This window comes from Physeter macrocephalus, chromosome 11, assembly GCF_002837175.3.
Source record: "Physeter macrocephalus isolate SW-GA chromosome 11, ASM283717v5, whole genome shotgun sequence".
Lineage (NCBI taxonomy): Eukaryota > Metazoa > Chordata > Mammalia > Artiodactyla > Physeteridae > Physeter > Physeter macrocephalus.
This window is the reverse complement of record NC_041224.1, coordinates 90,767,975-90,780,759: the sequence shown is the minus strand read 5'-3', so window position 1 is coordinate 90,780,759 and position 12,785 is coordinate 90,767,975. Positions and strand designations below refer to the sequence as shown.

Sequence of the window (12,785 nt, the reverse complement as noted above, 5' to 3'; positions counted from 1 at the left end):
TAAACATTTCTTGTATTTTCTCCATTCTATTTCCAAGATTTTGTATCATCTTTACTATCATTACTCTGAATTCTTTTTCAGGAGACTGCCTATTTTCTCTTCATTTGTTTGGTCTGGTGGGTTTTTACCTTGCTCCTTCATCTGCTGTGTGTTTTTCTGTCTTCTCATTTTGCTTAACTTACTGTGTTTGGGGGCTCCTTTCTGCAGGCTGCATGTTCGTAGTTCCCGTTGTTTTTGGTGTCTGCCCGCAGTGGCTAAGGTTGATTCAGTGGGTTGTGTAGGCTTCCTGGTGGAGGGGACTGGTGCCTGTGTTCTGGTGGATGAGGCTGGTCTTGTCTTTCTGGTGGGCAGAACCGTGTCTGGTGGTGTGTTTTTGGTGTCTGTGACCTTATTATGATTTTAGGCAGCCTCTCTGCTAATGTTGGTTAATACGTGTCTTCATGTGTTTCTCTTTGGATTTATCCTGTATGGGACTTTCTGCGCTTCCTGGACTTGATTAACCATTTCCTTTCCCATATTAGGGAAGTTTTCATCTATAATCTCTTCAGATATTTTCTCAGTCCCTTTGTTTTTCTTTTCTTCTTCTGGCAGCCCTATAATTCGAATGTTGGTGCGTTTAATGTTGTCCCAGAAGTCTCTGAGACTGTCCTCAATTCTTTTCATTCTTTAACTTGCTGGTTGTTTAGTGGAGCTGGGTCTTAGCATTGAGATGGAGCTCTCTGCGAGAGCTTTTGCCATTTGATGTTACGTGGAGCCAGGAGGTCTCTGGTGGACCAATGTCCTGAACTCAGCTCTCCCACCTCAGAGGCACAGGCCTGACACCCGGCTGGAGCACCAAGTCGCTGTCAGCCACACCGCTCAGAAGATAAGGGAGAGAAGGCAGGAAGGAAGGAAGGAAGGAGGGAAGGAGGGAGGGAGGGAGGGAGGGAGGGAAGGAAGGAAGGAAGGAAGGAAGGAAGGAAAATAAAGTTATTGAAATAAAATATTAAAAAAATTAAAAATAAAAAATATTTTATAAATTTAAAACAAAACGGACAGACAAAACCCTAGGACAAGTGGTAAATGCAAAGCTATACAGACAAACTCACACAAAGAAGCATACACATACACACTCAGAAAAAGAGAAAAAGGAAAAAAATATCTATATCTATATATATTAAAAAAGGGAGGGAGCAACCAAATCAATAAACAAATCTACCAATGATAATAAACTCTAAATACTAAACTAAGATAAACATAAAACCAGAAACAAATTAGGTACAGAAAGCAAACCCCATGTGTACAGTTGCTCCCAAAGTCCACCTCCTGAATTTCAGATGATTCATTGTCTATTCAGGTATTCCACAGATGCAGGGTACATCAAGTTGATTGTGGAGATTTAATCCGCTGCTCCTGAGGCTGCTGGGAGAGATTTCCCTTTCTCTTCTTTGTTCGCACAGCTCCTGGGGTTCAGCTTGGGGTTTGGACCCGCCTCTGTGTGTAGGTCGCCTGAGAGTGTCTGTTCTTCACCCAGACAGGACGGCGTTAAAGGAGCAGCTGATTAGGGGGCTCTGGCTCACTCAGGCCAGGGGTGGGGGGGTGGGGGGGAGGGGGGTGGGTATGGAATGCAGGGCAAGCCTGCAGTGGCAGAGGCCAGTGTGACGTTGCAACGTGAGGAATGCCGTGTGTTCTCCGGGGAAGTTGTCCCTGGATCACGGGACCCTGGAAGTGGCGGGCTGTACAGGCTCCCAGGAGGGGAGGTGTGGAGGGTGACCTGTACTGGCACACAGGCTTCTTGGTGGCTGCAGCAGCAGCCTTAGCGCCTCATGCCTGTCTCTGGTGTCCACGCTGATAGCCGCGGTTCGCGCCCGTCTCTGGAGCTCGTTTAGGCGGTTTTCTGAATCCCCTCTCCTCCCGCAGCCCGAAACAATGGTCTCTTGCCTCTTCGGCAGCTCCACAGTTTTCCCTGGACTCTGGTGGCTGCAGCAGCAGCCTTAGCGCCTCATGCCTGTCTCTGGTGTCCACGCTGATAGTTCGCGCCCGTCTCTGGAGCTCGTTTAGGCGGTTTTCTGAATCCCCTCTCCTCCCGCAGCCCGAAACAATGGTCTCTTGCCTCTTCGGCAGCTCCACAGTTTTCCCTGGACTCCCTCCCAGCTAGCTGTGGCGCACTAGCCCCCTTCAGGCTGTGTTCATGCAGCCAACCCCAGTCCTCTCCCTGGGACCTAAGCTCCGAAGCGAAGCCCGAGCCTCAGCTCCCAGCCCCCACCCACCCTGGCGGGTGAGCAGACAAGCCTCTCGGGCTGGTGAGTGCTGGTCGGCACTGATCTTCTGGGCGGGAATCTCTCCTCTGCACCCCGGTTGCTGTGCTCTCCTCCGTGGCTCCGAAGCTTCCCCACTCCACCACCAGTGGTCTCTGCCCGTGAAGGGGCTTCCTAGTGTGTGGAAACCTTTCCTCCTTCACAGCTCCCTCCCACTGGTGCAGGTCCCGTCCCTATTCTTTTGTCTCTGTTCTTTCTTTTTTCTTTTGCCCTAACCAGGTACGTGGGGGAGTTTCTTGCCTTTTGGTAGGTCTGAGGTCTTCTGCCAGTGGTCAGTGGTTGTTCTGTAGGAGTTGTTCCACGTGTAGATGTATTTCTGATGTATTTGTGGGGAGGAAGGTGATCTCCATGTCTTACTCCTCCGCCATCTTGAAGGCCTCTCCATGGTAAATTCTTGAGCAGAGATATGGCATAAAAAATAGTATGCTGAGGCTCAGAAAAATTAAGTAACTTGTTCAAAATGATTCAAGTTGTAAGTAGTACTGCTTAGCACAATTTAGCTCTGGACGTTGAGCTTCTGGTTTCTCAGATTTGGAAAAGTATCAGAGGTCACTGATATACATTTCTGTAAACTGTAAGACCACATTTAAATTAAAAAATATTGTGCTTTCTTTAGACTCCTCAGAAACAAGTTTTTATTATTAGATGCTTAGTAGTCAGTTCAGCTCAACCAACACTTATTACTTATACCAGGCACCAGAGAAGCGAAGAAGAGCTTGCTTGATCCTTCTCTCAAGGAGCTCATGGTCTAAGAGAGAGAAAGATTAACTCTATATGAGTCACAAAAAACCAAGAACAAAATCTTGTGCAAGGGAAAGATGAAACAGTAACTGCCTGTCCCCAAAGAAGTAAGGGAAGTCTTTCAGAGGAGGGGACACTCAATCCAGATTTGAAGGGATGAATAGGAGTTCATCAATAGGACAAAGAAGGGAGGGACATTTGGAACAGTAAACAAGGACTGTAAAAAGGCTCAGAGAAAGATGCTGCTGATGGGAATTATTTTATGTGGGGAGGAAGGTGATCTCCATGTCTTACTCCTCCGCCATCTTGAAGGCCTCTCCATGGTAAATTCTTGAGCAGAGATATGGCATAAAAAATAGTATGCTGAGGCTCAGAAAAATTAAGTAACTTGTTCAAAATGATTCAAGTTGTAAGTAGTACTGCTTAGCACAATTTAGCTCTGGACGTTGAGCTTCTGGTTTCTCAGATTTGGAAAAGTATCAGAGGTCACTGATATACATTTCTGTAAACTGTAAGACCACATTTAAATTAAAAAATATTGTGCTTTCTTTAGACTCCTCAGAAACAAGTTTTTATTATTAGATGCTTAGTAGTCAGTTCAGCTCAACCAACACTTATTACTTATACCAGGCACCAGAGAAGCGAAGAAGAGCTTGCTTGATCCTTCTCTCAAGGAGCTCATGGTCTAAGAGAGAGAAAGATTAACTCTATATGAGTCACAAAAAACCAAGAACAAAATCTTGTGCAAGGGAAAGATGAAACAGTAACTGCCTGTCCCCAAAGAAGTAAGGGAAGTCTTTCAGAGGAGGGGACACTCAATCCAGATTTGAAGGGATGAATAGGAGTTCATCAATAGGACAAAGAAGGGAGGGACATTTGGAACAGTAAACAAGGACTGTAAAAAGGCTCAGAGAAAGATGCTGCTGATGGGAATTATTTTATGTTTGGTGTGGGGTATGCACGTAAAATCTTTTCATCAATATATTAATAAACATATTTGTAAAGGAACTTCTATGTGTCCTAGGCACTCTGGGAGTAAGCAAAGAACTAGAGGATATCCCAATCTAAAAAAAAGGCAAGGCTTAGAATTCCTTTATCCCAAGATAAGTGCTAACTTGATTTAGGATTGCTGTATTAGTAAAGAATTTTATTTATCTATCAATCTGTACTGAGAAACCTCTGATTTTGAGTTTACACTGTAAAGAAAGTGAGTTTCATGTAAAGATGTCCTATCATGATTTTTAGGGCACATGTGGTCATAATATTGTTGTTAAAAGTTGCATTTTTTCTATTTAAAAATACTTTGGTGATTTTACAATTAAGTTTAACTTTTAGCACATACACTACTATATACTGTTATGAAGAACTCAGAAATCCTTTAAACTACTGACCGTGGAGTTTGGATATTATCCCACAACTAGCTAGAGACACTAAGGAAGTTAGATCAGAGAGTACTATGATTAGATACTCATTTTAAAGAGTTTGCTAGCAGCTTGTGAGGGATGGATTAGAGGGTGATAGGTAGGGAGACCAGAGGCAGAAGATCGGTTAGAGGATATCACAGTAGTCTGGATAAGAGATGACATGAGCCTGAATTAAGGCCATGGCAGGGAAAATGGATCAAAGTGGTCAGCTTTTGTTAGAGTTAGGAGAGGAAATGGGAAGGATGCTTTTTTTTTTTTTTAACTATGATCTGCTGTAAGAAAACATTATATATCACAACCAAGTGCCTACATGCAAAAATTTCTCCAAACAGTTCAATTCTTTATTACAAATGATGTCTCCTGATATTTTCACATCAGTTCTATTCTACTGTATTCTTTTCATGCTGGCTGTAACCTAGTGAATTGATTCCATGGTGAATAGAAGCTCAGATTTGGCCATTGGGGTTGAAATGGCAGAAGGATATCAGAGGTGAGATGTCTAATGGGTAGCTACATTTACGAGTCTGGAGCTCTGGAAAGAAACTAGGCTAGGACTGGAAGCCATGGCATGGATGAGTCCATCCAGGTCTGGGTAAGAAGGAGGAGAAAAGCAGACCAAGGTAGCACCCAGGGGATATTCAAAATATAAATGGTAGAAAAGGAGTCCACAGAGAAGAAAAAGAAAGAGGTAAGAGGGAGGTGAACTCAAGAGAGAGAAAGTCAAGAGAGGAGAATGCCTAGAAGTAATAATTAACATGATCAAAAGCCAGAGTGGTCAAGCATGTTAAGGACTGAGAGATGACCACGTGTTGGGAAGTGGAAAGGAAACTTCAGAACTTATAGATAATATTTCTTTCTGAGAGTGAAACTAGAACATAATAGATTCAGTTCAATTTAGTAAACATGTATTGTTTATACACTATGAGGGTATGCAAGACTCTACCTCTGCTCACAGCCTCAGAATCCTTCTCAAGATGGCTCTTCAGGCTGCCAGTGACAGTTAACAAGCATTAGCACAAGGGGATGCTACAAGGTTCCCATCCTGAACCTTCTATTTGTTAACACAGTATTGATGATCTGTAAATATGTGCCTGGGAAAAGATTTGGGAGGTACCCAGATCTAATCAAGACAGTTAAGATGCAGTTTCAGAGATGTAAGATTAGGATATGGTTGACACTCAACCAGCAGCAATCTAGTAGACTGCACTCTGTCCTAAGGAAAAAAATAAAATATTTAATAAAGAAAGGTGAAGGAAGGTGAGCTTTTGGGTTGCTGCTTGAGGGACGAAAATTAACATTTAGAGTGAAAACTAAGAATCTATGTCCTGAGCCCTGTCTAGGGGAAATGTATCCAGAGCAGACAACGTGAGTATATGACCAGAAATTAAGATATTGGCATCCCGATTTATATCAGGTCAAGTTGGCCCTCGTGTAAGTCCTAAATAAGTAAATTTAGAGCTTGTAGCAGATAGTTCTAAATATAAACTAAGTGTTCGTGTTTTAGATATAAGACTGCTGTCCATCTTCATACCTCTTTTCCTTATATATATTTCCTTTCTTCCCACTTATATCAATTGTTCACATTTCACTCAGATCCCAAGAAATCCTTAATCAATAAAATAAAATTTGAACATACCATGAATGAGATTGAGTGGGGTCGCTTTCAGCCACGGTTGCCTTCTTCTTCCTTCTATGTGCTACTCAGTTACACACACTTGCCACATTCTCTTTTGGAGACAGTAGTTTGGAATGAAGAGGTTGGATATGCCTGTATCAGAACAAACCATGTGTGCAGATATTCCTACAAGGATGGGAAGGAATGAGTAATTACAGAGTGGCTCCATAGGGCTGGCTTACTCCGCTGTGGGGGCAGATTTGCTTGGTTTAGTTAACATTTCCAGCTGTCAGGTTGCATCTGCATTCACCATGAGTTGATTTTTCTGATGGATTTGATCAGCAGATTTAAGTTAACAAAACACAAAACTCAGACTTTGACTGCATTGATTGCTCACTTGTATCGATGAGTCTCATGTCCTCTGGTGGGGGAACTGATGTCTACTGAGATTGTGCTTTCTTCAATTCGGTATTTGTTGACTCCTACTATATGCCAGCACTGTCTTTTATAAGCAATGAATACACTGAAATCTCTACTTAATAATCCCTGTTAAGTTGAATTCTATTATTTAGAAGTTATGCTGCTTGGAAATTGATTATTATCTGATTTAGCCCCCAAAATAGGATATAAAGTGGAATATTATATATGATGTGAGCTCAGCTCAGTGAATTTATATATATTTATGGGCAAGAGAAAAGCCCATTTTCTGGTATAAGCTTAAATTTGCCTCTTTCTTTATGCTTGCTTATGGAAATTAATATCTCCCATTGTAGTTATTCCTGAACTAGATTCCAAATGGGAGATTTGAGGGATTGGAGAATTTAGAAGATGATCTTTTTGCTCAGTCAAAAGCAATTTTTTTTAAAGTAAGCCTAAGCTTAGTACAAAACAAATACACACACAGATATCATCAATGTGCCGGGTATGTTTGTGTGTCCCCCCTAATACTTTAAGGTCTGATACATCTGCATGAAATTCACAGGAGATAAAGGGGAGGGGAAGGCAGTGGTGAACCAACTAGTCTACTTTTCTATAAAAACTCCCTCCTGGACAGCTATAAAATCTCTTCTGTTCAGCACAAAGTTATACAGATTTCTTTATTCTCTCTAAACACCCTGTCTTTGTCCAAAAAGAACTGGAGCTCACTACTTTGCCATTTGCTTGATTTTTTTCTTTAGACCTCGCCTCAGGAAGGGTAGCCTAAAATTTTCAAAATACAGAACTAACTCCAAGGGATGTCTGTTTCTTATTCCACTCTATCTCCTCATTCCTCCACATTATTTTTTCAAAGGATCCCCAAGATGCTATCCCCAGAGGGACCATGCTGGCCATCTTCATCACCACTGTCGCCTACATAGGAGTTGCTATTTGTGTAGGTAAGTTGTGTGTCTCTGGTGTCAGAATGCCAGAATTACAAGGGGTCCAATTGTTTTTCATGTCAAGTGGGCTTTCCATGGAACGTAAGTTGAAAATTTTTAAATAGGCAACAATTTTAATTCCCTTCTTGGATGCTCTAGGAGTTTGAATGCAATTAAGCTGTAACACAGGTGTCTCTGGGTCAGGGATAGAATAGAGGTAATCAGATTGTCATTCTACCCGAACACAGAAAGGATCCCATTTTGCTGCTCTAGGTGATATTTCCACTGCCAAGGAAGCCACCATTTCCAGCACCCTCCTCCCTTACCTTTAGGAGGCAGGTGAGGAACAGAGTAAGAGAAAAGAAGCCCAAAAAACAAAACAACAATGAAAAAAGCCTTAGGAAAGTACACAACATACAGAATTGATGACTGTGTCTCCTCCTTGCACTACTGTCCCTAATATGGAAATGTCACTGTCACCAATTGGCAGGCAATCAGACTAGACCCAGCTGCCAGCAGTGTGGGCAGCCAGTCCCCACATTGCTCAGTGAGCATAAAATATGTGTGGATTTGCCTGCTGTTCTTTTTTATTTATTTATTTATTTATTATTTTTTTTTTTTTTTCCGGTACGCGGGCCTCTCACTGTTGTGGCCTCTCCCGTTGCGGAGCACAGGTTCCGGACGCTCAGGCTCAGCGGCCATGGCTCACGGGCCCAGCCGCTCTGCGGTATGTGGGATCTTCCCGGACCGGGCCACGAACCCGTGTCCCCTGCATTGGCAGGCGGACTCTCAACCACTGCGCCACCAGGGAAGCCCTTTTTTAAAAATTTATTTTTATAAACATCTTTATTGGAGTATAACTGCTTTACAATGGTGTTAGTTTCCGCTTTATAACAAAGTGAATCAGCTATACATATACATATATCCCCATATCCCCTCCCTCTTGCATCTCCCTCTCACCCTCCCTTTCCCACCCCTCTAGGTGGTCACAAAGCACCGAGCTGATCTCCCTGTGCTATGCAGCTGCTTCCCACTAGCTATCTATTTTACATTTGGTAGTGTATATATGTCCATGCCACTTTCTCACTTCGTCCCACTTACCCTTCTCCCTCCCCGTGTCCTTAAGTCCATTCTCTACTCTGCGTCTTTACTCCTATCCTGCCCCTAGGTTCTTCAGAACCTTTTTTTTTTTTCTTAGATTCCATATATATGTGTTAGCATACAGTATTTGTTTTTCTCTTTCTGACTTACTTCACTCTGTATGGCAGTCTTATTACTCAGCCATAAAAAGAAACAAAATTGAGTTATTTGTAGTGAGGTGCACGGACCTAGAGACTGTCATGCCTGCTGTTCTTAAGCTGACTTTTGTTTCACGTGCTGCCTGCAGCCACACCTCCTCCTGGTTGGGGGTCACCTCAAGCTTATGCCATTATTGGAGAGGAAGGAATGTGGAATATTCAGAGAAGAAAACTTTTCTGGGCACACTCAGGAATACAGCTCCAGGCTGGACCACTATGGAAGCCCAGATGACCATTTAAAAGGGCACATCCTGGGCTTCCCTGGTGGCGCAGTGGTTGAGAATCTGCCTGCCAATGCAGGGGACAGGGGTTTGAGCCCTGGTCTGGGAAGATCCCACATGCTGCAGAGTAACTGGGCCCGTGAGCCACAGCTAATGAGCCTGCGCATCTGGAGCCTGTGCTCTGCAACAAGAGAGGCCGCGACAGTGAGAGGCCCGTGCACCGCGATGAAGAGTGGCCTCCTCTCTCAGCAACTAGAGAAAGCCCTCGCACAGAAATGAAGACCCAACACAGCCAATAAATAAATAAATAAATAAATAAATTTAAAAGGGCACATCCTAATTGTCCTCTGCTTACTATAAAGGAAATCGATAAAGTACATATATCTGGGGTTGGATTCTTTAGAAAAAAACAAAACAATTAACTTAGGTTCTTTCTTCTCTCACTGTCTCTTATTTCAAGAAATTGGATAATGTTGTTAATTGTATTGTTGTGACATTTCCAAGTTTAGTTACATGCAAAGAGATTTTATTCCAGTGCTTGAGGAAATCGACACATTTAATGACCTTGACATCACCTAAATTTCCCAAATGGTTTTTCTTTCTCACACAAAGGAGGAAGAAATGAGTAAAGGAATAGACCTGACTTCAGAGAGTCTTCTCCTTTATTGCTTCTTATGGGTAGAAAAATCTGTGTTTCTATACTTTTTCCAGGGTAAGAAAAGGATAGTCATGGGGTCCCCTGGCCTGTCATTAGAGCAAATAATGGTTCATGGCTTGGCTTCATAGGAATTTGGGGAGTTCTACTATGCAGAAGTTAAAACACATGATTTTAAAACGTCAGCTCAACATAAATGAACAATGCAAAAAGGTAAAATCTGAAGTGGATAGTTTTGCTTGGTAACCAACATCCATACTTTCAAGTATTTAAGCAGAGGCTGTCAGGCCACTTCTCAGGGCTATATAAAAAGGATTCCCGTACTGATTATTTTAAATGGCTCTTTCAACTAAAAGATTCTACAAGCTTTAAGTCTTTCCCAGATTCAAAGAGCAGGAATTCCATGACTATAATTGAGGGTTCCCATTAGTATCTGTTGCTGGGACGTCTCTTAAAATAATTAGCAAGGAATGAGAACTCACCCAGCCTGGAGACTGAAAAGCAAAATGAACAGTTTCATTGACTGGCATTTAGTTTGCAAAGTATTTATCCTTCAGGTAGTTCAGAAAAGTTTATATATATATATACACATATATATAACACCTATATTCATACCTTTCAATAATCCTATCAAATACATAATGGCAGAGATTACAGTTAGAAAAATTAATAATAACAGTCAGTGATTAAAATATATATCAAGAATCTTTAAAAAGTTCATAACTCATTTTAGGGAATCTATCCTAGAGAAATGCTTCGAATTACAGAAGAAAGATTTTATGTGCAAAGATGTTCATAGGATTGTTTGTAATGGAAAATAACAGAAATACCCAAATGTATAAAAATAATAGAATAGACTGAGATAAATATTTGATAGGATATTATTTGACCATGAATATTACCTAGGAAATCTTAATATTTTATCTCAAAATATTTTCTGTATCATTTAAACCATTCAAATTGTATAAGTAAAATTATGATGGTTTAAAAAAGTTATGCAAGGAAAATCATTAGTTGAAAATAAGAGCTCAGTTCTCCTAATCACTAGAATTCAGTAATGTCATCCCTTGGTTCTCTCACAGATGAGAAAATAAATTCTTCTCTCTGAAAAACTCCCAATCAGTAGCACTAACCCAGAAATTTGAATTGAGTCAATATTATGTGCAAAGCACTGCTGAAAGGAAGGGAGTCTCAATCCCAAGTGTCTTCCAGAGGCAGGCAAAGAGCTAGGACTTAAACTACCCCAGGTAGTGGAAGCAGCAACCTCTTAGAGATAGGGGTCACTCCCAGGCCTCAGAGGATGGGAACTTCCAGGTACCAGTCAGAGGAAGTGTTGACAATGAAAACAGGATAGGTCAAAGTAAACTAAGCATGTTTACAGAAGAAAAACCTTAAGGGAGCAGAACCCTTCATATAAAGAAATGACAAGGCTTCGTTGTTTTCCCAGGGGCCTGTGTGGTCCGAGATGCCACCGGGAGCATGAATGACACCATCATTTCTGGGATGAACTGCAATGGTTCAGCAGCCTGTGGGTTAGGCTACGACTTCTCAAGATGTCAACATGAACCATGTCAGTATGGGCTGATGAACAATTTCCAGGTTCGAACCTCAAAAAATAATAATGTTTATTGCTACTGCTTCCATTTTTAGAACATCATGTATAATGACACTTCTGACTCCGCAACAGATTGGTTATTGACTGATTCGAATTCAGCAAGGAACAATTCGTGCGGGAGGACAGGGAGTCATACAGGCATTCATTATGTGGTTACACTCACTGTGGTGGGGAGAGAACAGGCAGCTGTATGAATTGCGTCACCACGGAAAGATTACCACCGCCATTATGCATCTTCCAATCAATTGTGTAAGATTTCCTGGTGGGGAGATGGAAAGGCTTTGATTAGCTAGCACTAGGAATGCATTTCATGCCTGGGCTTCAGCTTAGGAAAAGCCCCTGTTGTGGTCCTGGAGTGTGTGGAGGACAAAGCCAAGAGGGAAATTGTGAGTGGCAGTTGAGGGGAGGTAAGTGAGGGGGAAGGAACAGGGGAAGTTGGGGAAACTGTGGAACTTAAAACATATTAATTTGTCTGAATGACTGGTCAGCACAGGGAGAAGCACATTTGTCGTGAAGGCTTCATTCATCTAGTTTAACAACCAACAAAGAGAAATTAACTCAGCTGAAGTCATTATTCCAAAATATGACTTAAATTGATAAATCTCATCATGTCTCAGATCTAAAATTATGTTTAATGAGCACAGAAAAAGCAAAGGTTTGAAAAGCCTCTATGTGCAGGAAGAACAAGAAAGGCTAATGCCTTTAAAAAGATTGGTAAGGGGCTTCCCTGGTGGCGCAGTGGTTGAGAGTCCGCCTGCCGATGCAGGGAACACGGGTTCGTGCCCCGGTCCAGGAGGATCCCGCATGCCGCAGAGCGACTGGGCCCGTGAGCCATGGCCGCTGAGCCTGCGCGTCCGGAGCCTGTGCTCCGCAGCGGGAGAGGCCACAACAGTGAGAGGCCCGTGTACCGCAAAAAAAAAAAAAAAAAAAAAAAAAAAAAAAAAAAAGATTGGTAAACAGGTGGGTCACTCCCTAAACCTTATTAAAATACCACTTTCTGCTGAATAGAATTTCCCATTGTCCAAGAAACAGATGCCCAGAAAAGACAGAGGGGGAAAATGTTGTCAAAATCCTTGAAATCATTTCCCTGTTTATTCTTTACAGTATCTTCCGGATGTATTGTGGTGAGCATTTATTATTTTTATTTAAAAAAAAAGAACAAACAATAACAAAGCCATTTCCATTTTGAAAAAACAATTATTAAGAACTTGAGAATGAAGCAGGGGAAAAATATATATGATTAGAAGCAATTAGCTTATTAAAGAGATTCCAAATCACAGAAAGTGAAAAGGGAAGCATTTGCATAAAATTTTGGGTTAAATTTTTTTTTTTTTTAACTCTCTGTTGGATTAGTCTCCTTACTTGAACCTCTCTCCTCAAGGTCATGAGCATGGTGTCAGGGTTTGGGCCCCTCATCACTGCTGGCATCTTTTCTGCAACACTCTCCTCAGCCCTGGCCTCCCTCGTCAGCGCACCCAAAGTTTTCCAGGTGACAAAGGCACAAGAGCATGTGCTTCTCCCCCCTTCTTTTGCCACTGAACATGGATCAAGCTGAAATATC

The 12,785-nt window shown here is 42.0% G+C and overlaps 1 protein-coding gene and 1 long non-coding RNA gene across 2 annotated transcripts in view; one reads left to right on the top strand and one right to left on the bottom strand.

The window, feature by feature from the left end:
* Positions 1–12,785, bottom strand: part of LOC114487099 (uncharacterized) — a 132,740-nt gene that overhangs the window by 45,784 nt on the left and 74,171 nt on the right. Inside the window, exons 5-6 of the long non-coding RNA XR_008618619.1 lie at positions 11,388–11,483; positions 6,099–6,263 (exon numbers count right to left, since the gene is read on the bottom strand). This is a non-coding gene — a long non-coding RNA (uncharacterized lncRNA). The remainder of the gene's footprint in view (positions 1–6,098; positions 6,264–11,387; positions 11,484–12,785) is intronic.
* Positions 1–12,785, top strand: part of SLC12A1 (solute carrier family 12 member 1) — a 92,585-nt gene that overhangs the window by 33,109 nt on the left and 46,691 nt on the right. Inside the window, exons 9-11 of the mRNA XM_024132919.2 lie at positions 7,369–7,453; positions 11,057–11,208; positions 12,606–12,713. Of these exons, the coding sequence (XP_023988687.1) occupies positions 7,369–7,453; positions 11,057–11,208; positions 12,606–12,713 (345 nt within the window). The remainder of the gene's footprint in view (positions 1–7,368; positions 7,454–11,056; positions 11,209–12,605; positions 12,714–12,785) is intronic.